The 27125-nt window shown below is 47.8% G+C and overlaps 1 protein-coding gene across 2 annotated transcripts in view; it reads left to right on the top strand.

Annotated features, from left to right (window-relative positions):
- Window positions 1-27125, top strand: part of TENT4B (terminal nucleotidyltransferase 4B) — a 121043-nt gene that overhangs the window by 86573 nt on the left and 7345 nt on the right. For both annotated transcript variants that reach the window (XM_077288224.1, XM_077288223.1), the window contains exons 2-8: window positions 5791-5914; window positions 7900-7946; window positions 8924-9044; window positions 9570-9677; window positions 16151-16279; window positions 16627-16840; window positions 16945-17071. In XM_077288224.1, coding sequence (XP_077144339.1) covers window positions 5791-5914; window positions 7900-7946; window positions 8924-9044; window positions 9570-9677; window positions 16151-16279; window positions 16627-16840; window positions 16945-17071 — 870 coding nt within the window. The remainder of the gene's footprint in view (window positions 1-5790; window positions 5915-7899; window positions 7947-8923; window positions 9045-9569; window positions 9678-16150; window positions 16280-16626; window positions 16841-16944; window positions 17072-27125) is intronic.

Below are 27125 nucleotides of genomic sequence, written 5' to 3'. Positions count from 1 at the left end.
AACTACCGCATCCGGCCGGGTGGCCGGAAATGATGGCATTGCCGACCCCCGTCACATGATCAGAGGTCGGCGATGCTTCAGAATAGTAACCATAGAGGTCCTTGAGACCTCTATGGTTACAGATCCCCGGCAGCTGTGAATGCCACCCTGTGGTCGGCGCTCATAGCACACCTGCAATTCTGCTGCATAGCAGCGATCTGATGATCGCTGCTATGTAGGAGAGCCGATGACGTTGTGCCAGCTTCTAGCCTCCTATGGAGGCTATTGAAGCATGGCAAAAGTAAAAAAAAAAAAAAAAAAAAAAAGTGAAAAACATAAAAAAAATATAAAAGTTTAAATCACCCCCCTTTCGCCCCAATCAAAATAAATCAATAAAAAAAAAATCAAACCTACACATTTGGTATCACCGCGTTCAGAATCGCCCAATCAATATAAAAAAAGCATTAACCTGATCGCTAAACGGCGTAGCGAGAAAAAAATTCAAAATGCCAGAATTTTTTGGTCGCCGCAACATTGCATTAAAATGCAATAACGGGCGATCAAAAGAACGTATCTGCACCAAAATGCTATCAATAAAAACGACAGCTCGGCACGCAAAAAATAAGCCCTCAACCGACCCCAGATCATGAAAAATGGAGACGCTACAAGTATTGGAAAATGGCGCGATTTTTTTTTTTCTTAGCAAACTTTGGAATTTTTTTTCACCACTTAGATAAAAAATAACCTAGTCATGTTAGGTGTCTATGAACTCATACTGACCTGGAGAATCATAGTGGCAGGTCAGTTTTAGCATTTAGTGAACCTAGCAAAAAACAAGCGTGGGATTGCACTTTTTTTGCAATTTCACTGCACTTGGAATTTTTTTCCCGTTTTCTAGTACACGACATGCTAAAACCAGTGATGTCGTTCAAAAGTACAACTCGTCCTGCAAAAAATAAGCCATCACATGGCCAAATTGACGGAAAAATAAAAAAGTTATGGCTCTGGGAAGGAGGGGAGTGAAAAACGAACACTGAAAAACAGAAAATCCCAAGGTCATGAAGGGGTTAAGGCAGTTGTAGTAGTTTTCTAAGTGATAGACTTGAATGGAGGAAGTGGAGCACATGTTCAGTCACCTCTATTGTTTACATTTGGCGGAGGGGGCTGGACTGGGCAGGCGGAGGGGGCTGGGCTGGGAAGGCGGAGGGCTGGATCACGCTGGTGGTTGTTTCTACACTATCCCAGAAACGGCAGCAGTTTAAGTGATTAAAACACAAGTTATGCCAAATCTTTTCTCATTGATTTGTATATCTACACAGGCCCTCCCTGCTGTATGACATGATGCCTGCACATTGGACTGCATTTTCTTGGCGACTGGTTCCCTTAAGAAATTTGTTTATCACTGATATTCATTGATCTTGCTCTTGGTGATGCACGGCTATGACTAGGCAGAAATCACGCTAAGAATCTTCTTAAAGGGACTCTGTCACCTGAATTTGGAGGGAACAATTTTCAGCCATAGAGGCGGGGTTTTCGGCTGTTTGATTCACCCTTTCCTTACCCGCTGGCTGCATGCTGGCTGCAATATTGGATTGAAGTTCATTCTCTGTCCTCCATAGTACACGCCTGCGTAAGGCAAGATTGCCTTGTGCAGGCATGTACTACGGAGGACAGAGAATTAACTTCAATCCAATATTGCAGCCAGCAGGTAAGGAAAGGGTGAATCAAACACGAAAACCACGCCCCTATGGCTGAAAATTGTTCCCTCCAAATTCAGGTGACAGAGTCCCTTTAATGAATTGTCTTTCACATCTTGAGACCTTTTATTTTTGTGGTGTGTTTGGGAGGCCTTGAAATTGAGATTAAAATGGTGACATATGGTCAAGGTATACTAAAGGAAATGCAAATAGAGTAATTGGACAACTCTGAAATCTGTCCTTAGTATGGCACGTATGGTTTTTAGTTGCACAAGTGGAATATTTTATGAAGGTCGTCCATGACTCACTATCACCTCCAATGTGATTATTAGGCTATGGAGCCCTGCTGTGACAGCACACATGGAAGGGTCTGGTTTTCCTCCATTACCGGTGGCCGCCTGTGTGGGTCACCTTATTGCTGGCTTGGTTTGAGTTAATTTACTTGGTCTTTGGTCTGGTACTTTATCCAGCAATTCTCCATTTGCTCAAGACTATAGAATCTGACAATCAATGAGATATCATCTGTGAAATACCCTAACATCTGGAACAAACTCCTGGTTGTAAGCTTGAAGGGAACCTGTCAGCTGACTTTTGCCATTTAATCTGAGAGCAGCATAATATAGGGCAAGAGAACCTGATTCCAGAGATGTCACTTGTTGGGCCGTGTATTATTTCAATACAATCAGTGTTTTAACAGCAGGAGATTCACTGCTTGACTAGGTGTCAAGTGCAGGGCAGTCCAGCTAATCTGCGTAACCCCACCCCCCATCTGATTGGCGACAGTGTATACAGGAATCTGCCAATCAGACATGTGGGCGGGGATATATACAGCTCAACATTCATAGCACTGCTACGTCTATAGCAGAGAAAACTTGAATTCTATCGAAACTGCCACAAGCAGCCCAGTAAGTGATGCATCGCTGGCATCAGGGTCTCTACTACGCATCAGGGTCTCTACTCCTACATTATGCTGCGCTCAGATTACATAGCAAACAGCTGCTGACAGACTTCCTGTATAAGCAGTCCTGTGTAATCATCATCCGTAACGGATACAAGTGTCTGCCCCTCTTCCATTTTGGAGAAAGTGTGTGGTTCAGTGTGTCCAGATTCATCATGCATGAAGTTTTGGTGACTGAGGCGGCCATGATATCAGATGACCTAACTGCAGAGAAGTGCACCGTGACTCTTCACATAGTAAGAAACTACTACATAAGGGAATACTATACTGGGAAGTGCTAAAGAACTGCAGAAAACACCAAACCTTGCTACCGTAACCCCATCCATCATTAGGACTTGGGTTCATATCCTAGGACACCGTTCACATGTGGAGGATGGGCTCGAGCTGATCCAGTGCCACAATCGGCTAGTGCTGGCCAGGTTACATAGCCGGCATCGGTCTCCAACAGCCGCAACGGGGGAGAACTTTAACTGTTTAAATGCCGCTCTTAATCTGTGACATGTGAATGTGCGCCAGCTCCTTTCATTCCCCCTGCAATGTCCTATATTTACATTTTTTGCACCTGCAGTGGTTTGCTTGTACGATATTCCAGTATATAGTGAGTATCTCGGGTCTCCCTATGGCTGAGCGTCACAGGAGGAGTGAGATGACAGTGCTGGGGGTCTTCTACCGTCGCCCTGTAGGGTTTTTATCCTCGCTCTGCTTAGCAGAGTAGGAACATGCAGTAAACGTCTGGCATTGTGCCTTGTTGGGGGTGTTGGTTGTTCTCACTTTACAGTTTGGGGGTGCTGTCTTCTCATCACAGAAAGATATGTGTAACCCCTCCACCACGCCATCCGACGCTTGGCATTGTGCTTGGTGATTTAAGTCTGCATGAGGCGCCCGGTGCCCAGTTTTTCTGCGGATAGCAATGATGCAGGAGGTTATTGTCAGCAGAGCGTTGATGATTTTTCTGCCACTCGGTGGTCTCCACGTCGTGCCTGTATTCCATATCGAGGCAGTGACGGCGCTGCCTCGGGAGCTCTAAGGCTTACAGTCTGGAAATGCTTTCACGTTTCTGCAGAAAGGAAACTGCTGTAATCCTAAATGGGGCTGCGTGAGTCAGGCGGCTGCTATTCCTGTGAGCAGCCAGTTTGCTTTACTGGTGTTATGACAAGTCCTATCTACACTGGTATTGTACGCTCCTGCGCACCCAGGACCTGCCGCATGCTGCCCAACCTCACACCGTATTCTGGTGTATTCTACAGTGCCAGCCATCATCGCTAGTAATGTGTGTGCCAGGATAGCTGGCAGGCTGTGGACACTGTGGAGTTTAGTAGAAGATCACTTTATGGCACACACATTTCTTATTTTTTGGCTGCGGAACAGGTGCCGTTCTGCTATTCTGTGTGACAGGTGGTTCATTATTGGTGACCAGAGCTTTTGCGGCTGATTTACGAAGAGCACTTGAAATCTGGTGAAATGTGCAACAAAAATGCCTGGCACCACATTTGAGTGTTCAACACTTTTTTTTTGTACACCCAACAATGGGAATGGTTGTGGCCCAAGTCGCATCAAAATTGTGCCACTTAGTAGAAGCAAAGTAAATCGACAGATAAGCCAATCTCTCTGCTCCAATAGACCATCTGCTGACACCCCTGGCGCCTCTTCTGATTAGTAGATGACGTAGCGTCTGCGTACTGATCAGAAGAGGCACCGGGGAGGTTCGCACGGCTCTGGCCCAGTGGAGAAGTGCCTCCAGTTGTGTGAAACTTTGCTGACTTAGTAAATACAAGACCTTATCTTTTGCTGATCCGGCCAGTACGTCACTTATAGTTGTGCCGTTTTCAGACTTAATATTTCCATAATTGTAAGTTACCCAATTTCCATAGACTAGGGGATAACATGGTGATCGCTGGGGGTCTGATCACCCCACGACCCTGGGATCCCAGAGCATCATCTTCAGTGGTGTGAAGATGCCCAAACTCTACCTCCGCTCCATTCATTGTCTATGGCACTGTTAATTCCACCATACACATTAGACCAACATCGACTGAACCCGTTGATAGCTTGTGTATGGGGGCCCCAGACAATATGTTGTCAGGGAGGGGGAGATATTGGTCCCATTTTGAACCATCGATCATATTGCCCGCAGAGATAAGTCATTGTCAGGCAGCGGCTCTTATAGAGCACTTGGCCAAACGGGCGCACTCCGGAGAGATGGCAGAACGACAGGCCACCATTGACTATGTATAGCGGGCTTTCCAGATCTCCCAGCACGCACACCTCCGCTCTGTTCAGGAAGGATGTAGAGCCCGGTTCTTGGCATTGCGGGGTGTTCCAGTGGTGAGAGCAACCTGAACAACTTAGTTTTAGGAATAACCCTTGTAATTTTGCACATTTGTGACATAGCCACAGACTATGCAGTGAATGTATGGTAAATGTGGGTCCCATGGCTCCGATCTCTCCATTCATTGTTATGGAAGTTGCGAAAATTGCAAAACAAGCTTGAGCTTGACTGAATGACTGTGTATAGTACTTAAGGCGATGTCTGCATATAATGCCGTACATAAGTAGCACACACTCTTCATCCTGGTATTATTACACTGCTGCATACGGACACTTATATCAATAAATGAAGGCCTTTTATAAGATCAGAGAGCTGGATGAGTGCACATTCGTAGGGAAGGGCTCACCATTATGTCTGCCGATGTGCAGATAGTGTATTGTCATTCTTATATTTACCATTATTGGTGGTGTTTGCCCGCTTCCCTGTTTGGTTTTAAAGGTACCCTGCCCTTTAACTCATGCCTAAACTATGGGATGTGCTCCGTCGTGCCAGGAAAAATAGTTTGACAAGCAGTTGAGGCTAGTCTGCCGGCACCACGGATCTCTCCCATACATGTACATGGGGAGAGACCTGTCAGTCATCTAGATCGGTGTGAGGAGAAGCCAGGGACGGCGCAGGACTAGTCACATCTCTCCCTATGGTCCCCAGCCAGATCATCAAACTATATTTACACACAGTAAAAACATCTAATGACTTTTCATCGAAAAATATAAATGAAGCCTTATAAATCTGTGCCGCAAAACAATCGCTGTGCATGGCGCTAAGTGAGAGCAAGCAAAGTTTGTGGTCAGATGCATGGTTTATACAGAACGCTTATGTTTCTGCAGGCTTCACGAAGAAATTCTCGATTTCTACAAATATATGTCCCCACGCCCCGAAGAGGAGACCATGAGAATGGAGGTGGTTAAACGAATAGAAAGCGTCATTAAAGAGCTGTGGCCAAGTGCCGATGTGAGTATTCAGCGTGTCCATGTGATGCCCGGGTTATAGCAGGTTATGCTGAGGCTTCTACTAAACTGCTCCGGGGGCGCGTCGGGGATCTGGTCAGCAGCAGCAGGGCTGTGGATGCAGCCATAGTTCCTCATTTGGGAATCTCCTGAAAATCTTCTGATCATCGGATGTATGTAGATTTATAGATCATGCCGGTTCCTTTGAGGTATCTAAAAAAAACAATGGCTTCTGCAGTGGAGTCTCCAACACAGATATAATCAGACTAAAGAGGCTTCCTCGAGTTCCTGTTTTCAGGAGCGCACCGTTCCCATACCCACATCTTCCTGATTGACTGCTTGGGACATTGGCGCCGGGCAGGTTAATAACGCTATGAACCTGTAGATTAACCCTAAATCTGCCGGTTAAGGCCTATTTCACACTAGCGTCGGGCACTGCACGTCGCTATGCGTCATTTTGCATGAAAAACGCATCCTGCAAAAGTGCTTGCAGGATGCGTTTTTTTCTCCATAGACTTTTATTAGTGACGCAGTGCGACGCATTGCCACACGTCGCAACCGTCGTGTGACGGTTGCATCGGACTGTCGCCACCAAAAAACGTTGCATGTAACGTTTTTTGGTGCGTCATCTGCAGCATTTCCAAAATGAACACACCAGCGCACTACTAATTATGAACGTAGGACATACAGGGGTGCAAAAAGAGTGGTGACATCATGTATCATGCGTGGCCGGAACTCCGCCCCCGACTCCCCGCACATCACAGTGGGGCTGCGGATGCGTTGAAAAACAGCATCCACTGCCCCCGTTGTGCGTCGCTTCCACATTATGCGTCGGTGTGCCGCAGCGTCGCATTGCGACGTGCAGTGCACGACGCTAATGTGAAAGTAGCCTAATAGCGTTTTTTCTGGTAACAGGTTCCCTTTATTGGGCTCAAAAAGTTAATGTTAAAAAAAAAATCTCCTCCCTGCATTGCTGCTGCTCTTCTTTAGGCAGCATTTCGTCCCCGTGATGATCTGTGCGGCTTAGATTAAATATTTGCATTGAAACCCATCAGCTGCTCTTGACTGACTCCCCACCGCTGCTCATCCCAGCAGACCGGAGAGGGGTGCAGCTCTGATAATGGAAGGGCCGCGTCGCTCTGTGATGTTAATGCATTAATAAAGGTTTCTCCAGCAATGCCCAAAACACTTTATCCACTTTTTGGCCATTATAGTTTTATTTTTCTAAGCTTATTAAAAAAAAAAATAAAAAAATTCCAATGAACTGTTGGTGTTTTCCTATTGGCAGCTAGTTGCCTGTCCACGCTGGTGCCGCATGAACTGCTGACCTCCCTCTACAGCTGCTGTGCTCTGAATGGATTTTGTAGCATTAAAACCTCTCCTTCTAGGTGGTCTTGCCACAGCCCAAGAGCGCACGTCCACATTGACTGCATAGAAAATCTTATTTTCTGCAGAGAGAACATTTTTGCGTAATTTGTGCACAGTGTGGCGATATGGGAAGGTCCTGGTAGATGTTGACAGCTTTCATAACTGGTTCTTTCCATGAAAAATGTTTAGAATTGAGAGTCCTCAGTGGACTCTCAATTCTAAACATTTTTCTATCTACTGGCTAACACGGTACCAAGATATATATCTTTCCTGGTTCTTTCCATGTGATTCTCATTGTGTTCCCGGTTACTTATGTTCCTTTTCTGTCAAGGTCACAAATCTAGTTGCACACTACTATTTATTGCCCAGCGTGCTCTAGATTACCGGCACAGATGCTTGTTTTCTCACAATTTGGGTATGGAGGAGGTCGACATCCGCTCCTGTCCTCTTGAAATATACTGCTTATGTCGGACCTCTCTAGCGATCATGGACTCCCACCCCCCAACTGATGCACCAGAAAAAAAGCTGCAATGATTATTAAGAACCAACAAAATGTCCGTGCAAGAATCCCCAGATGTGCATGTTGCAATCCGCCACTAAATGTGCCTCCATCTGTTTTAGGTCCAGATATTTGGGAGTTTCAAAACGGGACTTTATTTGCCGACCAGGTAAGAAGTTTTCCTAACACGTCATTTCTTGGTCTTACAACACTACGACTAAGGCTACTTTCACACTTCCGTCGGTACGGGGCCGTCGCAAACCATCGTACCGACGGACGTTGTGCTAAATTTAGCACAACGTGGGCATTGGATGCAGTTTTACAACGCATCCGCTGCCCATTGTGATGAGCGGGGAGGAGGAGGCGGAGTTCTGTCCGCCCATGCGCGGTTGGAAATGGCGGACACGTCGCACAAAAAGTTACATTGAACTTTTTTTGTGCGTCGCGTCTGCCAAAACACGACGGATTCGTCGCACGACGGACGTGACGTGTGCCCATCCGTCGCTTATACAAGTCTATGGGCAAAAAACGCATCCTACAAGCACATTTGCAGGATCCGTTTTTTGCCCATAATGACGGATTGCGACGGAGCCCAGAAGACAGAAGTGTGAAAGTAGCCTAATACATGATCTGAAATAAGAAGGGGACCCGTTTACATCCCGCTACTGCCCAGCATTCGGCGTTTCTGTAGATCTACAGATTGTAGAGATGAAACCAGTGGGTGCCGTACCTGCTGGAGATTGCCACTACAGTAGGGTAGACAACCATTCTGAGAAAAATGTTTATTTTGTCAATTAAGTGTTTACAAACAGAAACCTCCAAGCCTAGGCTAGGTTGTGCCGGAAACTATCCTTTGTCCTCTCCATATTACTGGTGGAGCGTGGTCCCCAGCCGCGTCGGTGGAGCATGGGCCCAAGCCCCCAGCTACTACCAATTTCATCGATCGGCGATAACTTGTTTTCACCTGACAACCCCTTTTAATTTGTTGTGCCTGGCAAAGAAAACTGAGATGCATAGCATGTTTTATTGCCTTGTTCCATACAATGTAACACGCAGCTTATGTGAGCAGTGAAGCCAGAAGACCCCTTGGTCAGAGCCCTCCTATCCTACTTGAATCAAACTACTAATGTTCTCTTTGCCTCGTAGCGACATTGATCTTGTGGTTTTTGGGAAATGGGAGAATTTACCTCTCTGGACTCTCGAAGAGGCGTTAAGAAAACACAAGGTGGCCGATGAAAACTCCGTTAAAGTATTGGACAAAGCCACCGTGAGTTCATTTGTTGGGGATTTATTCCTCCTGTCTCAAAGGAAATGTGTGATCTGAAAATTGTGTGACGTGTAAATCATTCATGTTATATTATCTATTGGATGGGGAAAGTCCTGAATTATTGTACTTTTGACACTTGTCCCTGTGACTCACAAGTGGCTGACATTTTGTTTTCTACATTTCATTGTCCTGCTTCATTGTGTAGATTGGGGTAATATCTGCAGAGCCTTCTCGTTAGTAGTGGGTTGTTATTTATAAGTGGTCTTCAAGGATTTTTATCAACTTTGCATAGAGCATTTTTTTTTCTCAATCCTATTTATCATAGCAGATTTTTTTTTTTTTCTGCAAATTCATTGCAGCTTCAATAAAGTATGTGCACCATGCTGCAAAGTGTGTCTCCAATGTGGCCATTTGTGTATGTATTTTTCTTTTTCTAGGCATTTTCCCATGATGTATGTTGGCAAGACTAGCCATTTGTTTATTGCGGCCTTTTGACATCCTAAGCTGTGTTTTGTTTTCTTTTAGGTACCGATCATTAAATTAACGGATTCGTATACTGAAGTCAAAGTTGACATAAGTTTTAATGTACAGAATGGGGTGAAAGCCGCCCAACTCATCAGGGATTTTATCAAGGTGAGACCTTTTTATATAGCTGCAATGCACCAGGCAAGAATAAAGGAGTAATTACCGTATATACTCGAGTATAAGCCGACCCCCCTAATTTTGCCACAAAAAACTGGGAAAACTTATTGACTCGAGTATAAGCCTAGGGGGAAAATGCAGCAGCTACCGGTAAATGTCAAAAGTAATAATAGATACCAATAAAAGTAAAATTAATTGAGACATCAGTAGGTTAAGTGTCTTTGAATATCCATATTGAATCAGGAGCCCCATATAATGCTCCATACTGTTCATTATGGCCCCATAAGATGTTCCATATTAAAATATGCCCCATATAATCCTGCATAAAGGTTAATAAAGGCCCCGTAAGATGATCCATAGACACATTTGCCCAATATAATGCTGCACAAATGCTGATTATGGCCCCATAAGATGCTCTATAAAGATATTTGCCCCTTATAGTGCTGCACAAACGTTATGGCCCTATAAGATGCTCCATACAGACACTTGCCCCATATGCCGTAGTGCCCTACAAACGTTAATTATGGCCCCATACAGACACTTGCCCCATATAGTGCTGTAGGAACGTTATGGCCCCCATATAGTGCTGCAGGAATGTTATGGCCCCATATAGTGCTGCAGGAACGGTATGGCCCCATAATAGTGCTGCAGGAACGGTATGGCCCCATATAGTGCTGCAGGAACGGTATGGCCCCATATAGTGCTGCAGGAACGTTGTGGCCCCATATAGTGCTGCAGGAACGTTGTGGCCCCATATAGTGCTGCAGGAACGTTGTGGCCCCATATAGTGCTGCAGGAACGTTGTGGCCCCATATAGTGCTGCAGGAACGTTGTGGCCCCATATAGTGCTGCAGGAACGTTGTGGCCCCATATAGTGCTGCAGGAACGTTGTGGCCCCATATAGTGCTGCAGGAACGTTGTGGCCCCATATAGTGCTGCAGGAACGTTGTGGCCCCATATAGTGCTGCAGGAACGTTGTGGCCCCATATAGTGCTGCAGGAACGTTGTGGCCCCATATAGTGCTGCAGGAACGTTGTGGCCCCATATAGTGCTGCAGGAACGTTGTGGCCCCATATAGTGCTGCAGGAACGTTGTGGCCCCATATAGTGCTGCAGGAACGTTGTGGCCCCATATAGTGCTGCAGGAACGTTGTGGCCCCATATAGTGCTGCAGGAACGTTGTGGCCCCATATAGTGCTGCAGGAACGTTGTGGCCCCATATAGTGCTGCAGGAACGTTGTGGCCCCATATAGTGCTGCAGGAACGTTGTGGCCCCATATAGTGCTGCAGGAACGTTGTGGCCCCATATAGTGCTGCAGGAACGTTGTGGCCCCATATAGTGCTGCAGGAACGTTGTGGCCCCATATAGTGCTGCAGGAACGTTGTGGCCCCATATAGTGCTGCAGGAACGTTGTGGCCCCATATAGTGCTGCAGGAACGTTGTGGCCCCATATAGTGCTGCAGGAACGTTGTGGCCCCATATAGTGCTGCAGGAACGTTGTGGCCCCATATAGTGCTGCAGGAACGTTGTGGCCCCATATAGTGCTGCAGGAACGTTGTGGCCCCATATAGTGCTGCAGGAACGTTGTGGCCCCATATAGTGCTGCAGGAACGTTGTGGCCCCATATAGTGCTGCAGGAACGTTGTGGCCCCATATAGTGCTGCAGGAACGTTGTGGCCCCATATAGTGCTGCAGGAACGTTGTGGCCCCATATAGTGCTGCAGGAACGTTGTGGCCCCATATAGTGCTGCAGGAACGTTGTGGCCCCATATAGTGCTGCAGGAACGTTGTGGCCCCATATAGTGCTGCAGGAACGTTGTGGCCCCATATAGTGCTGCAGGAACGTTGTGGCCCCATATAGTGCTGCAGGAACGTTGTGGCCCCATATAGTGCTGCAGGAACGTTGTGGCCCCATATAGTGCTGCAGGAACGTTGTGGCCCCATATAGTGCTGCAGGAACGTTGTGGCCCCATATAGTGCTGCAGGAACGTTGTGGCCCCATATAGTGCTGCAGGAACGTTGTGGCCCCATATAGTGCTGCAGGAACGTTGTGGCCCCATATAGTGCTGCAGGAACGTTGTGGCCCCATATAGTGCTGCAGGAACGTTGTGGCCCCATATAGTGCTGCAGGAACGTTGTGGCCCCATATAGTGCTGCAGGAACGTTGTGGCCCCATATAGTGCTGCAGGAACGTTGTGGCCCCATATAGTGCTGCAGGAACGTTGTGGCCCCATATAGTGCTGCAGGAACGTTGTGGCCCCATATAGTGCTGCAGGAACGTTGTGGCCCCATATAGTGCTGCAGGAACGTTGTGGCCCCATATAGTGCTGCAGGAACGTTGTGGCCCCATATAGTGCTGCAGGAACGTTGTGGCCCCATATAGTGCTGCAGGAACGTTGTGGCCCCATATAGTGCTGCAGGAACGTTGTGGCCCCATATAGTGCTGCAGGAACGTTGTGGCCCCATATAGTGCTGCAGGAACGTTGTGGCCCCATATAGTGCTGCAGGAACGTTGTGGCCCCATATAGTGCTGCAGGAACGTTGTGGCCCCATATAGTGCTGCAGGAACGTTGTGGCCCCATATAGTGCTGCAGGAACGTTGTGGCCCCATATAGTGCTGCAGGAACGTTGTGGCCCCATATAGTGCTGCAGGAACGTTGTGGCCCCATATAGTGCTGCAGGAACGTTGTGGCCCCATATAGTGCTGCAGGAACGTTGTGGCCCCATATAGTGCTGCAGGAACGTTGTGGCCCCATATAGTGCTGCAGGAACGTTGTGGCCCCATATAGTGCTGCAGGAACGTTGTGGCCCCATATAGTGCTGCAGGAACGTTGTGGCCCCATATAGTGCTGCAGGAACGTTGTGGCCCCATATAGTGCTGCAGGAACGTTGTGGCCCCATATAGTGCTGCAGGAACGTTGTGGCCCCATATAGTGCTGCAGGAACGTTGTGGCCCCATATAGTGCTGCAGGAACGTTGTGGCCCCATATAGTGCTGCAGGAACGTTGTGGCCCCATATAGTGCTGCAGGAACGTTGTGGCCCCATATAGTGCTGCAGGAACGTTGTGGCCCCATATAGTGCTGCAGGAACGTTGTGGCCCCATATAGTGCTGCAGGAACGTTGTGGCCCCATATAGTGCTGCAGGAACGTTGTGGCCCCATATAGTGCTGCAGGAACGTTGTGGCCCCATATAGTGCTGCAGGAACGTTGTGGCCCCATATAGTGCTGCAGGAACGTTGTGGCCCCATATAGTGCTGCAGGAACGTTGTGGCCCCATATAGTGCTGCAGGAACGTTGTGGCCCCATATAGTGCTGCAGGAACGTTGTGGCCCCATATAGTGCTGCAGGAACGTTGTGGCCCCATATAGTGCTGCAGGAACGTTGTGGCCCCATATAGTGCTGCAGGAACGTTGTGGCCCCATATAGTGCTGCAGGAACGTTGTGGCCCCATATAGTGCTGCAGGAACGTTGTGGCCCCATATAGTGCTGCAGGAACGTTGTGGCCCCATATAGTGCTGCAGGAACGTTGTGGCCCCATATAGTGCTGCAGGAACGTTGTGGCCCCATATAGTGCTGCAGGAACGTTGTGGCCCCATATAGTGCTGCAGGAACGTTGTGGCCCCATATAGTGCTGCAGGAACGTTGTGGCCCCATATAGTGCTGCAGGAACGTTGTGGCCCCATATGGTGCTGCAGGAACGTTGTGGCCCCATATGGTGCTGCAGGAACGTTGTGGCCCCATATGGTGCTGCAGGAACGTTGTGGCCCCATATGGTGCTGCAGGAACGTTGTGGCCCCATATGGTGCTGCAGGAACGTTGTGGCCCCATATGGTGCTGCAGGAACGTTGTGGCCCCATATGGTGCTGCAGGAACGTTGTGGCCCCATATGGTGCTGCAGGAACGTTGTGGCCCCATATGGTGCTGCAGGAACGTTGTGGCCCCATATGGTGCTGCAGGAACGTTGTGGCCCCATATGGTGCTGCAGGAACGTTGTGGCCCCATATGGTGCTGCAGGAACGTTGTGGCCCCATATGGTGCTGCAGGAACGTTGTGGCCCCATATGGTGCTGCAGGAACGTTGTGGCCCCATATGGTGCTGCAGGAACGTTGTGGCCCCATATGGTGCTGCAGGAACGTTGTGGCCCCATATGGTGCTGCAGGAACGTTGTGGCCCCATATGGTGCTGCAGGAACGTTGTGGCCCCATATGGTGCTGCAGGAACGTTGTGGCCCCATATGGTGCTGCAGGAACGTTGTGGCCCCATATGGTGCTGCAGGAACGTTGTGGCCCCATATGGTGCTGCAGGAACGTTGTGGCCCCATATGGTGCTGCAGGAACGTTGTGGCCCCATATGGTGCTGCAGGAACGTTGTGGCCCCATATGGTGCTGCAGGAACGTTGTGGCCCCATATGGTGCTGCAGGAACGTTGTGGCCCCATATGGTGCTGCAGGAACGTTGTGGCCCCATATGGTGCTGCAGGAACGTTGTGGCCCCATATGGTGCTGCAGGAACGTTGTGGCCCCATATGGTGCTGCAGGAACGTTGTGGCCCCATATGGTGCTGCAGGAACGTTGTGGCCCCATATGGTGCTGCAGGAACGTTGTGGCCCCATATGGTGCTGCAGGAACGTTGTGGCCCCATATGGTGCTGCAGGAACGTTGTGGCCCCATATGGTGCTGCAGGAACGTTGTGGCCCCATATGGTGCTGCAGGAACGTTGTGGCCCCATATGGTGCTGCAGGAACGTTGTGGCCCCATATGGTGCTGCAGGAACGTTGTGGCCCCATATGGTGCTGCAGGAACGTTGTGGCCCCATATGGTGCTGCAGGAACGTTGTGGCCCCATATGGTGCTGCAGGAACGTTGTGGCCCCATATGGTGCTGCAGGAACGTTGTGGCCCCATATGGTGCTGCAGGAACGTTGTGGCCCCATATGGTGCTGCAGGAACGTTGTGGCCCCATATGGTGCTGCAGGAACGTTGTGGCCCCATATGGTGCTGCAGGAACGTTGTGGCCCCATATGGTGCTGCAGGAACGTTGTGGCCCCATATGGTGCTGCAGGAACGTTGTGGCCCCATATGGTGCTGCAGGAACGTTGTGGCCCCATATGGTGCTGCAGGAACGTTGTGGCCCCATATGGTGCTGCAGGAACGTTGTGGCCCCATATGGTGCTGCAGGAACGTTGTGGCCCCATATGGTGCTGCAGGAACGTTGTGGCCCCATATGGTGCTGCAGGAACGTTGTGGCCCCATATGGTGCTGCAGGAACGTTGTGGCCCCATATGGTGCTGCAGGAACGTTGTGGCCCCATATGGTGCTGCAGGAACGTTGTGGCCCCATATGGTGCTGCAGGAACGTTGTGGCCCCATATGGTGCTGCAGGAACGTTGTGGCCCCATATGGTGCTGCAGGAACGTTGTGGCCCCATATGGTGCTGCAGGAACGTTGTGGCCCCATATGGTGCTGCAGGAACGTTGTGGCCCCATATGGTGCTGCAGGAACGTTGTGGCCCCATATGGTGCTGCAGGAACGTTGTGGCCCCATATGGTGCTGCAGGAACGTTGTGGCCCCATATGGTGCTGCAGGAACGTTGTGGCCCCATATGGTGCTGCAGGAACGTTGTGGCCCCATATGGTGCTGCAGGAACGTTGTGGCCCCATATGGTGCTGCAGGAACGTTGTGGCCCCATATGGTGCTGCAGGAACGTTGTGGCCCCATATGGTGCTGCAGGAACGTTGTGGCCCCATATGGTGCTGCAGGAACGTTGTGGCCCCATATGGTGCTGCAGGAACGTTGTGGCCCCATATAGTGCTGCAGGAACGTTGTGGCCCCATATAGTGCTGCAGGAACGTTGTGGCCCCATAGATGCTCCATACAGACACTTGCCCCATTTGCTGCGATAAAAAAAATAAATCACATACTCACCTCTCCGTCGCTCAGGCCCCCGGCACTTTCAATAGTCACCTGCTCCTCGTTCCGGCGCCGATCTGTCTCCAGCACTGACCACGTCACCGCGCCCTCTGACCTCAGCATCACTGCTGGAGACAGATCGGCGCCTGGAACGAGGAGCAGGTGACTATCGCGCAGCGCTGCGCTCCCCTCCCCGTATACTCACCTGGTCCTGCCGCTGTGGGAGGTGGAGCCGAATATTCATTTACTGTAATGAGCGGGACCATGTGACCGCTGAGTACAGGAAGAAGCTGAAGCTGCTGCTGCCGGGGAAGCAGGGACTGCTCCTGGAATAGGCGAGTATTTTTAGACAGCTCCCCCTCCCCTGCCGACCCCCGGTATGACTCGAGTATAAGCCGAGAGGGGCAATTTCAGCCCAAAAAAGTGGGCTGAAAATCTCGGCTTATACTCGAGTATATACGGTATTAGCTTTTATTTTTTCATTGTTTGATGAATATGACTTTGGGCATTGTAATCAGCATGTGTATATAATAAAATGGTTGTCTTTTTTTTTTTCAGAAATACCCAGTTCTTCCATACCTAGTGCTGGTTTTAAAGCAGTTCTTGTTACAGAGAGACCTGAACGAAGTGTTCACAGGCGGGATAGGCTCCTACAGTCTCTTTTTAATGGCCGTCAGTTTCCTGCAGGTGAGCTGCTCTCCTTTATTGCCTACGTCGTAAATCTTGGGCTGTCGCATAGAGATGACAGGTAAAGCAAACAGTCATGTAGTTCCCCCATTACCGACATTAAGCATCTATATCCATTGGTAATTTTCGTACCCTGTGTCTTCCACGGTTGTAGTTTGCCATGGCTGTGACCACCTTCTGATATATGTGGACTTTGCAGAAGATTTGCCAGATATTGTAGCATAAAGTGGACTAAAAGTCTCCAGCCTAGTCCCTTCCGGAGGGCATACTCCTCCTGACAGGCTCACCTCAATGTCTGCAGTGTGAAAGCCTGTGTTCATAGTCCGTGTTTTCCCTTGTGTTTGCAGTTGCACCCACGAGAAGATGCGTGCAGGCCTGATGCCAACTATGGCGTTCTGCTGATAGAGTTTTTTGAACTTTACGGAAGGCATTTTAACTATTTAAAAACTGGAATCCGAATTAAAGACGGTGGTTCATATGTTGCCAAGGATGAGGTACAAAAAAGCATGTTGGATGGATACAGACCATCCATGCTGTATATTGAAGATCCTTTGCAGCCGGGTAAGTATAAAACAGCTTCTCTTTCATAGATGTCATGAGTTTGGTGATTGTACCAAAAGTAACGGTCTCCTTTTGCCACTTTTTTTTTTTTTCTCCTTTCCAAGGCAATGATGTGGGAAGGAGCTCGTATGGGGCCATGCAGGTGAAGCAAGCCTTTGATTATGCATATGTTGTCTTAAGCCATGCAGTGTCGCCTATAGCCAAGTACTATCCCAACAATGAAAGCGAAAGGTAAGCGAAGTGTGACACATAGTAATTGCTTACATTGATCAGTGCAAAAAAAAAGTTTCCTTCTTTACTATTTCAAATGATATTCCAATCTTTGACATTTATGGCATATCCTCTGAAAATGGCATAAAAAACTCATATCCCACCTGTCTCCACATCCAAGCCATGGGTACGGTGGGGGTGGCCATGGGTACGGTGGGGGTGGCCATGGGTACGGTGGGGGTGGCCATGCGTACCTGACTCTCTCCATTCACTTTTGTTGGAGTTCAGACCATAGTCCTGCTCTCCATCCTGAGATGGGAATCTCCTATTAATTTCTCCTGCTGTGTTTTATAACCAATTTCCACATGTTGAGAGATATTTGGTGCAGACACGATCAGGCTTTCTGGCCTGACGTGAGACAGAGAAGGCTCAGAAATCCTCATTCTTAGAAAATAGTAGACACGTGTTGCTCATTGTGCAATGCTGACAAGGTGATTGGTGTTAAGAGCAGTAGATGACTGCTGTCGCTGCCTGCGGGGTTGTAGCATTCTTCCCACACACTTCCTTCCAGTTTTGTCTCCATTTGGCTACGTTCACATTTGCATTGTTGGGCGTAGCGTCGGCGATGCAACCAACAACACATGTACACAACGCAGCGTTTTGCGACGCATGCGTTGTCATAAGATCCTACATATCGGGACTTTCGGCGCAGGGAAAACGCTACAAGTAACGTCCCCTGCACCCTGTCTTGTGAGTCTGTATGACGCATGCGTCGTAAAACGCAGTACAACGCATACCGGCTCATGTCCATGCGCCCCCCATGTTAAAGATAAAGGCGCATGACGCATGCGTCGACGACGCTGCGCCCAACAACGCAAATGTGAACGTAGCCTTAAAAGTACAACCGGTTGTATGTGGTTTATTGTAGCCACTATATTGGAGCTTGCGTGTGTGGCTCGGCCCCTGTAAGTGGAATGGTTTAGATATTGGGGGAGACTCTCTCCTTCTTCTACATGTAATTCTTGGCCTGACTGTGTTCAGGGTTTGCTTGGTATCGACTTTTGGAATATGGAATGCACTGAATATTTCCATTAACCATTATTCACCTGATGGAGACCAATAGTGTCCTTTTATGCCCACCTAATACTTTTTGCTGCAGAAGTTTTTTATATAGGAAAGTTCAGTGTAGTACACGTCCATTCTCAGTTAACCCCTTAATGACAGCCAATACGTCTTTTAACTGACCTGACATATAAGAATAGCATCCCCATACAGGTAACAATCCAGCATCTGTTGGTAGTACACTATAGCTGACAACTTTCTGCATCAGCCACCATCAGTGTTTGCACCGTCCAAATCTGTTTAACCCCTTAGATGCTGCTGTAAATAGTGACTACATCATTATATATGGTTAACAGAGCGTGGGGGCTTCCTCTTTATCCCAATTGGTGCCCTCAGATCATGATTGTGTAGTCCTGATGTTTGCCATGGCAATTCATGACCAAATAGCGGCCTAAGAGTCTGACGGCTGGAGTAATCTGTTCAGAAGTTAGAGGCATTTAGGTGGTAAAAATACACATTTTCCATTACGTCCCTCAGGACAGCACCATGGAGGACGTCCTTCCTTGACCTATAGCGGGACAGGATCATAGAGAGGTTAAAGGGAACCTGTCACCACGTTTTTGGAAGATGGGATAAAAATAGCGTTAAATAGGGGCAGAGGTGGGCATTACTTTAGTGTGTTTGTTATGCGTTTATTACCCACCTAAGTTGCCGAAATACCTTTGCAAAGTCTCCGTTTTCGCCTGTCAATCAGGCTGGTCTGGTCAAAAGGGCGTTGTCTTCCCCCAGATTTTGCGTAGTTTTCCGTTGGTGGCGTAGTGGTGTGCGCATGCCCAAGGTCCTGAATCCTCTGCCAGGGGATTTAAAAGAGCGCGCTGTTCGTTTTCATTGGTGATCGGTGGGCGCGGCCATCTTCCTTTGGCCGCGGCCATCTTCCTTTGGCCGCGCGTGCGCAGAAGCGGCGCTCTGCTGGCCGCGGCTTCAGGAAAATGGCCGCCGCGATATCCATCTGCGCACGCGCGGCATCCCGCGGCCATTTTCCTGAAGCCGCGGCCAGCAGAGCGCCGCTTCTGCGCACGCGCGGCCAAAGGAAGATGGCCGCGCCCACCGATCACCAATGAAAACGAACAGCACGCTCTTTTAAATCCCCTGGCAGAGGATTCAGGACTTTGGGCATGCGCACACCACTACGCCACCAACGGAAAACTACGCAAAATCTGGGGGAAGACAAGACGCCCTTTTGACCAGACCAGCCTGATTGACAGGCGAAAACGGAGACTTTGCAAAGATATTTCGGCAACTTAGGTGGATAATAAACGCATAACAAACACACTTATGTAATGCCCACCTCTGCCCCTATTTAACGCTATTTTTATCCCATCTTCCAAAAACGTGGTGACAGGTTCCCTTTAAAAGGACCCTCCCACCTCCACCCTCCAGTGTTTTTCCTGTCCCTACAGGGACGGTTGTATGAGAGGTTGCTCCTAGAGCGAAGATATCCTGTGGATTCTCTTCCCCCTGTCAAGTGGTCCGTGGCTGACACCTCACTGGGTAGAGGTCCCTCAGCTATCAGTGCTGTACCAGATGGACTCAGAGTTCGGGGATCTCAGCCTTCCCTTTTCCCGGTCAGACGGACCATGGCCGACTCCTCTTTGAGAGGTTTCTCAGCCATCAGCCTGTGTAATGGGCTTAGGGGGATCGTGCGGCAGGTCCAATCCTTCCCCCTGTCAAGTAGCCCAGGGTGGAAACTCCCCGGTGGGGAGTCCCTCAGCCCCAGAGACCAGTCGAGTGGACGGGTAGTGCCGCTTCCTCCCAGTGGGGGGCTCTCGGCTCGGACGCTGACCAGCAAAACACCGCTTCTTCCGAAAGTCGTGTGGTGGAGAAGGCCGTTGCGCTCCCAATGACGTCAGAGAGGAGCGCCGGCACATTTGATCGGCGTGCGTGCCACAATGGAACACTGAAGGGGGCACAGGCAGTAATGCAGCATTTCTGAATGGACGGCGCTTCCTTCCACGGTAGGCTCTCGGCGTTACCAGCTCCCCCTGTCTTCTAGCAGGTATGGAGCCAGCACAGGGGAGTGCTTGGTTTAATGTTGCATCGATGGCCGGGGCCTCTGGGCTGACTCTAGTCTCAGGCCTTGGTGCCAAAGCTGTACCTGGAACCCATTTGCAGCTAGGCCTTGGACCTCTAGGCTATGGTGGGGCCTTATGTCCAGGCTACATCTCATGACTGGACTTCAGTTAGTTGCAGGTCTTGTCTGCACAGAGCTTTATGATCGGGCTTCAGAGTGACTTTGGAAGCATGCTTTCCATTTTCTGGTTCAATAAGCAAGTGTTTCACTTTTCTTTGCTCTCTTTCTTTGCTCTTACAGCAGTCACGGCTCCTAAGATAAATGAAACTGTATCCAGGGCTCTTACTGTTAAGACCCCATAGTCTCACTGCCTCACAGTAGATAATTTCCCTCTGTTACGAGGAAGAAACCTACTTTTTCTCTAGCCATGGAATATGGTTACTCCCACAAGGGCAGTCTGGGTGTATAAAGATCCCCGAGAAGATTGCCTCTTGGGATATGTATGAGCGTAATATGCATATATGGACAAATAAGTTGACATACTTATAATGTCGGGACTAATGACTCGTATAAATGCAGTTCCAAATAATTTCAAGTGTCGGAAGATTTTTACTAGCACTACCACCACCACCTTCATTGATTCAGAGTCCAGACTCCCTGTGTCTAACATCAGTAAAACAGGAGTGATGACCCACGTTTCTCTTTCAGCGCTTCTAATGAGAAGCCCGACGTTGGTAATGGCAGGAGATATTACCTGCCGGATGGTGTATTCCTTAGTTTCAATAATATATAACCCTTCTTGGGGTTAGACATCTAAGGATTTGGAATAGACGTGATCTCCTGGATGAGTAATGTGCGTACATCCCAATGCTCTGCCATTATCCATGTACTAACTGTTATTGGTTTGATCTTCCCGCAGTCCAGGGCCTCTGTCCTGCAGGTCTCCTTGTAGTACGGTAAGCTGGTCTGTAACCAAGACTTAACCTGAGCCCAGAAGGACCAATGATGGAACAGTCCTGGGTTATAAGCACATGCAGCTTATTATTGGTCGGTACAGTCCTCATTGTGTGGTGGCTGTGACTTTCACCATATTTTGCTGGGCAATAAGGTTCTCTAACCCTATTCTGGAGCTGCGATGTCTATAAGTATCTACCACAATAAATAACTTGCTGTGCTTCATTATTGGTATTGGAGTACAATGGGTGTATCTCACTCTCTGCTCCTGAGGCTTATTTCATTTACCACATTCATACTGAAATTGGCCATTATAGATGTATACCAGGCACTCACTACGGTGATTTTCTTTGCGGATCTCTTTCGAGATCTATGGTTTTTCTGATCTTTCAGATCCTCTATATATTTAGTCCTGGTTTTTGCCTGGGACTTTGATTCCTGGGCTTCTGTACCCACCCTAGGAGAGTTGCTTTGGTATTCTCCATGGTGCTGTCCTGAGGGACGTAATGGAAAAAGGGAAATTAGACTTACTGGTAATTCCATTTCCAGGTAGTCCCTCAGGACAGCACCCGTAGTTCCCTCCCTTATGTTTCTGTTTTTTAGGATTGTTCGGGATTAATCTACCGGCAGATCGTTTATCCTTCGGGTCACCATGGCTCGAAATTAAGACAAAGCAGTTTAATGGTTTACAGACATGTTTGTAAGGGCACATTTAGACCATTTATTTCCATCCTCGGTGGTACTTTGAAACAACACTGGAGGGTGGAGGTGGGAGGGTCCTTTTAACCTCTCTATGATCCTGTCCCGCTATAGGTCAAGGAAAGACGTAATCCATGGTGCTGTCCTGAGGGACTACCTGGAAATGGAATTACCAGTAAGTCTAATTTCCCTTTTTCATTTCTGCCATACCACTTTGCATTAAATCCTGTAAAGCACCTGAAGGGTTAATAAACTACCTGACAGCAGTTTTCGATATGTCAGGGGGTGCTGTTTTTAAAATGGTATCACGTTTTGGGGGTTCCCAATATATGGGACCCCTAAAGTCACTTCAAACATGGATAAGTCCCTAAAAAAATTAATTTCGTAAATTTCCTTGAAAAAATGAAAAATTGCTGCTACATTTTTAAACTTCCTAAAATGCTAACAAAATAAAAAAACATTTACAAATGGTGCTGATGTAAAGCAGACATGTGGGAATTGTTATTTATTAATGGTTTGCTGCGGTATGACCATCTGGATTAACCCCTTCATGACCCAGCCTATTTTGGCCTTAATGACCTTGCAGTTTTTTGCAATTCTGACCAGTGTCCCTTTATGAGGTAATAACTCAGGAACGCTTCAACGGATCCTAGCGATTCTGAGATTGTTTTTTCGTGACATATTGGGCTTCATGTTAGTGGTAAATTTAGGTCGATAATTTCTGAGTTTATTTGTGAAAAAAACGGAAATTTGGCAAAAATTTTGAAAATTTCGCAATTTTCACATTTTTAATTTTTATTCTGTTAAACCAGAGAGTTATGTGACACAAAATAGTTAATAAATAACATTTCCCACATGTCTACTTTACATCAGCACAATTTTGGAAACAACATTTTTTTTTGCTAGGAAGTTATAAGGGTTAAAATTTGACCAGTGATTTCTCATTTTTACAACAAAATTTACAAAACCATTTTTTTTAGGGACCACCTCACATTTGAAGTCAGTTTGAGGGGTCTATATGGCACCAAGTGACACCATTCTAAAAACTGCACCTCTCAAGGTGCTCAAAACCACATTCAAGAAGTTTATTAACCCTTCAGGTGTTTCACAGCAGCAGAAGCAACATGGAAGTAAAAAATGAACATTTAACTTTTTAGTCACAAAAATGATCTTTTAGCAACAATTTTTTTTATTTCCCCAAGGGTAAAAGGAGAAACTGGACCACGAACGTTGTTGTCCAATTTGTCCTGAGTACGCTGATACCTCATATGTGGGGGTAAACCACTGTTTGGGCACATGGTAAGGCTCGGAAGGGAAGGAGCGCCATTTGACTTTTTCAATGAAAAATTATCTCCATCGCTAGCGGACACCATGTCGCTTTTGGAGAGCCCCCGTGTGCCTAAACATTGGAGCTCCCCCACAAGTGACCCCATTTTGGAAACTAGACCCCCCCAAGGAACTTATCTAGAAGCATAGTGAGCACTTTAAACCCTCAGGTGCTTCACAAATTGATCCGTAAATATGAAAAAGTACTTTTTTTTCACACAAAATTTCTTTTAGCCTCAATTTTTTCATTTTCACATGGGCAACAGGATAAAATGGATCCTAAAATTTGTTGGGCAATTTCTCCTGAGTACGCCCGATACCTCATATGTGGGGGTAAACCACTGTTTGGGTGCACAGCAAGGCTCGGAAGGGGAGGCGTGCCATTTGACTTTTTGAATGGAAAATTAGCTCCAATCGTTACCGGACACCATGTCGCGTTTGGAGAGCCCCTGTGTGCCTAAACATTGGAGCTCCCCTACAAGTGACCCCATTTTGGAAACTAGACCTCCCAAGGAACTAATCTAGATGTGTGGTGAGCACTTTGAACCCCCAAGTGCTTCACAGAAGTTTGTAACGCAGAGCCATGAAACTAAAAAATAATTTTTATTTTCTCAAAAATGATTTTTAGCCCACAATTTTTTATTTTCCCAAGGGTAACAGGAGAAATTGGACCCCAAATGTTGTTGTCCAGTTTCTCCTGAGTACGCTGATACCCCATATGTGGGGGTAAACCACTGTTTTGGCACACGTCGGGGTTCGGAAGGGAAGTAGTGACGTTTTGAAATGCAGACTTTGATGGAATGCTCTGCGGGCGTCAGGTTGCGTTTGCAGAGCCCCTGATGTGCCTAAACAGTAGGAACTCCCCACAAGTGACTCCATTTTGGAAACTAGACCCCCAAGGGAACTTATCTAGATGTGTGGTGAGCACTTTCAACCCCCAAGTGCTTCACAGAAGTTTATAACGCAGAGCCATGAAAATAAAAAATCATTTTTCTTTCCTCAAAAATTATGTTTTAGCAAGTAATTTTTTATTTTTGCAAGGGTAACAGGAGAAATTGGACCCCAACAGTTGTTGCCCAGTTTGTCCTGAGTACGCTGGTACCCCAAATGTGGGGGTAAACCACTGTTTGGGCGCACGTCGGGGCTTGGAAGGGAGGGAGCACCATTTGACTTTTTGAACGCAAGATTGGCTGGAATCAATGGTGGCGCCATGTTGCGTTTGGAGACCCCTGATGTGCCTAAACAGTGGAAACCCCTCAATTCTAACTTCAACACTAACCCCAACACACCCCTAATCCTAATCCCAACTGTAGCCATAACCCTAATCACAACCCTAACCCCAACACACCCGTAACCCTAATTCCAACCCTAATTCCAACCCTAATTCCAACCCTAATTCCAACCCTAATTCCAACCCTAATTCCAACCCTAATTCCAACCCTAATTCCAACCCTAATTCCAACCCTAATTCCAACCCTAATTCCAACCCTAATTCCAACCCTAATTCCAACCCTAATTCCAACCCTAATTCCAACCCTAATTCCAACCCTAATTCCAACCCTAATTCCAACCCTAATTCCAACCCTAATTCCAACCCTAATTCCAACCCTAATTCCAGCCCTAATTCCAGCCCTAATTCCAGCCCTAATTCCAGCCCTAATTCCAGCCCTAATTCCAGCCCTAATTCCAGCCCTAATTCCAGCCCTAAAATTCCAGCCCTAGCCCTAATTCCAACCCTAGCCCTAATTCCAACCCTAGCCCTAATTCCAACCCTAGCCCTAATTCCAACCCTAGCCCTAATTCCAACCCTAGCCCTAATTCCAACCCTAGCCCTAAGGCTAATCTTAACCCTAAGGCTATGTGCCCACGTTGCGGATTTGTGTGAGATTTTTCTGCACGATTTTTGAAAAATCTGCAGGTAAAAGGCACTGTGTTTTACCTGCGGATTTACAGCAGATTTCCAGTGTTTTTTTTTGTGCGGATTTCACCTGCGGATTCCTATTGAGGAACAGGTGTAAAACGCTGCGGAATCCGCACAAAGAATTGACATGCTGCGGAAAATACAACGCAGCGTTTCTGCATGGAATTTTCCGCACCATGGGCACAGCGGATTTGGTTTTCCATAGGTGTACATGGTACTGTAAACCTGATGGAGAACTGCTACGAATTTGCAGCGGCCAATCCGCTGCGGATCCGCGGCCAATCCGCACTGTGTGCACATGCCATAACCCTACCCCTAACCCTACCCCTAACCCTACCCCTAGTTCTAACCCTAGTTGAAACCCTAACCCTAGTGGAAAAAGAAAAAAATATATTTTCTTTATTATTGTCCCTACCTATGGGGTGATAAAGGGGGGGGGTTTATTTATAATTTTTTTTTTATTATTTTGATCGCTGTGATAGAACCTACCACAGCGATCAAAATGTACTTGTAACGAATCTGCCGAACGGCAGATTCGCGGGCGCACTGAGTATGCGCCCGCCATTTTGGAAGATGGCGGCGCCCATGGAGAAGACGGACCGACACCGGGAGCCCCGGTAAGTATAAGGGGGGGAGATCGGGGCACGGGGGGGTGACATAGGAGCACGGGGGGAGCGGACAGGAGGACGGGGGAGCGGAGCACAGGACGGAGGGGACTACGGGACAGATCGGTGGCTTGGGGGGGCGATCGGTCGGGGTGGGGTGGGGGGGTCACTTCAGTATTTCCAGCCATGGCCGATGATATTGCAGCATCGGCCATGGCTGGATTGTAATATTTCACCAGTTTTTTAGGTGAAATATTACAAATCGCTCTGATTGGCTGTTGAAAGTGAAACTGCCAATCAGAGCGATCGTAGCCACGGGGGGGTGAAGCCACCCCCCCTGGGCTGAAGTACCACTCCCCCTGTCCCTGCAGATCGGGTGAAATTGGAGTTAACCCTTTCACCCGATCTGCAGGGACGCGATCATTCCATGACGCATACGCTGCGTCACAGGTCGGATTGGCACCGACTTTCATGACGCAGCGTATGCGTCAAAGGTCGGGAAGGGGTTAAAGGGATAATCATTCAAATTTTGAAAATTGCAAATTTTTAAACATTTTTCTCATTTTTGATATTTTTTATAAATAAACACAAAATATATTGACCTAAATTTACCATTATCATAAAGTATAATGTGTCACAAAAAAACAGTCTCAAAATCACTGGGATTTGTTGAAGCGTTGCAGAGTTATTACCACATAAAGTAACACTGGTCAGATTTCAAAAATGTGGCTCCCGTCACTAAGGGGTTAAGAAAAAGCATAACCCCATGGTAATACTTTTCTAGCTATAGGGAAGATGAATTTCTGACGGTAAATTGAGATATGGGGAACAAAGCTGTTAAAGATCATTTACACTTTACAATATTGGTGGTCCCAAGAGAAATGAAGTACCGAACGCTATGATAACGCCAAAGTTTGAGATGATGGACCCTTCTCTTCTCGGAGATCCTATAGACTGGAAGGAAGATGGCTGACATCGCAGAACCTGTGAAGCACCAGCTGCTTTACTGAAACACAAACCATGCAGATCATTGGATATCTAACTAGGGGGAATCAATCAGTAAGATCAAATCCCCAAAATGGTGTATATGGCCATGCAGGGCTTTAAAGGTTAAATCCATCGAGACCCCCTATTGCTGCACTAAGCATTTGTATCTAATGTAAATGAGGCGTTAAAGGCATTCTCAAGTTGTCTCTTGAGCAGCTCTGAGCAATGCCATCTCTTTAGTTTCCTTACCTTCTGGTTTCTGGCAGGGTGACCTGCTCTGAAAGCTGCAGGGGTGGGGGTATGCTAGATGTATTAGGTGCTACTTGTCAGGGGATGATGGGGGGGAGTAGGGGAGCAGCTAGCTGCTGTATAGAAATCAATGGGCTAGAGAGAGAGCTGATTGGTGATGTGGAGAGTTAACTTTTCTGGAATGTAACTAATGCGCATTGT

This window comes from Ranitomeya variabilis, chromosome 2, assembly GCF_051348905.1.
Source record: "Ranitomeya variabilis isolate aRanVar5 chromosome 2, aRanVar5.hap1, whole genome shotgun sequence".
Classification (NCBI taxonomy): Eukaryota; Metazoa; Chordata; class Amphibia; order Anura; family Dendrobatidae; genus Ranitomeya; species Ranitomeya variabilis.
Note: the sequence above shows the minus strand (reverse complement) of the source record. Positions and strands in the feature narration are given on the sequence as shown.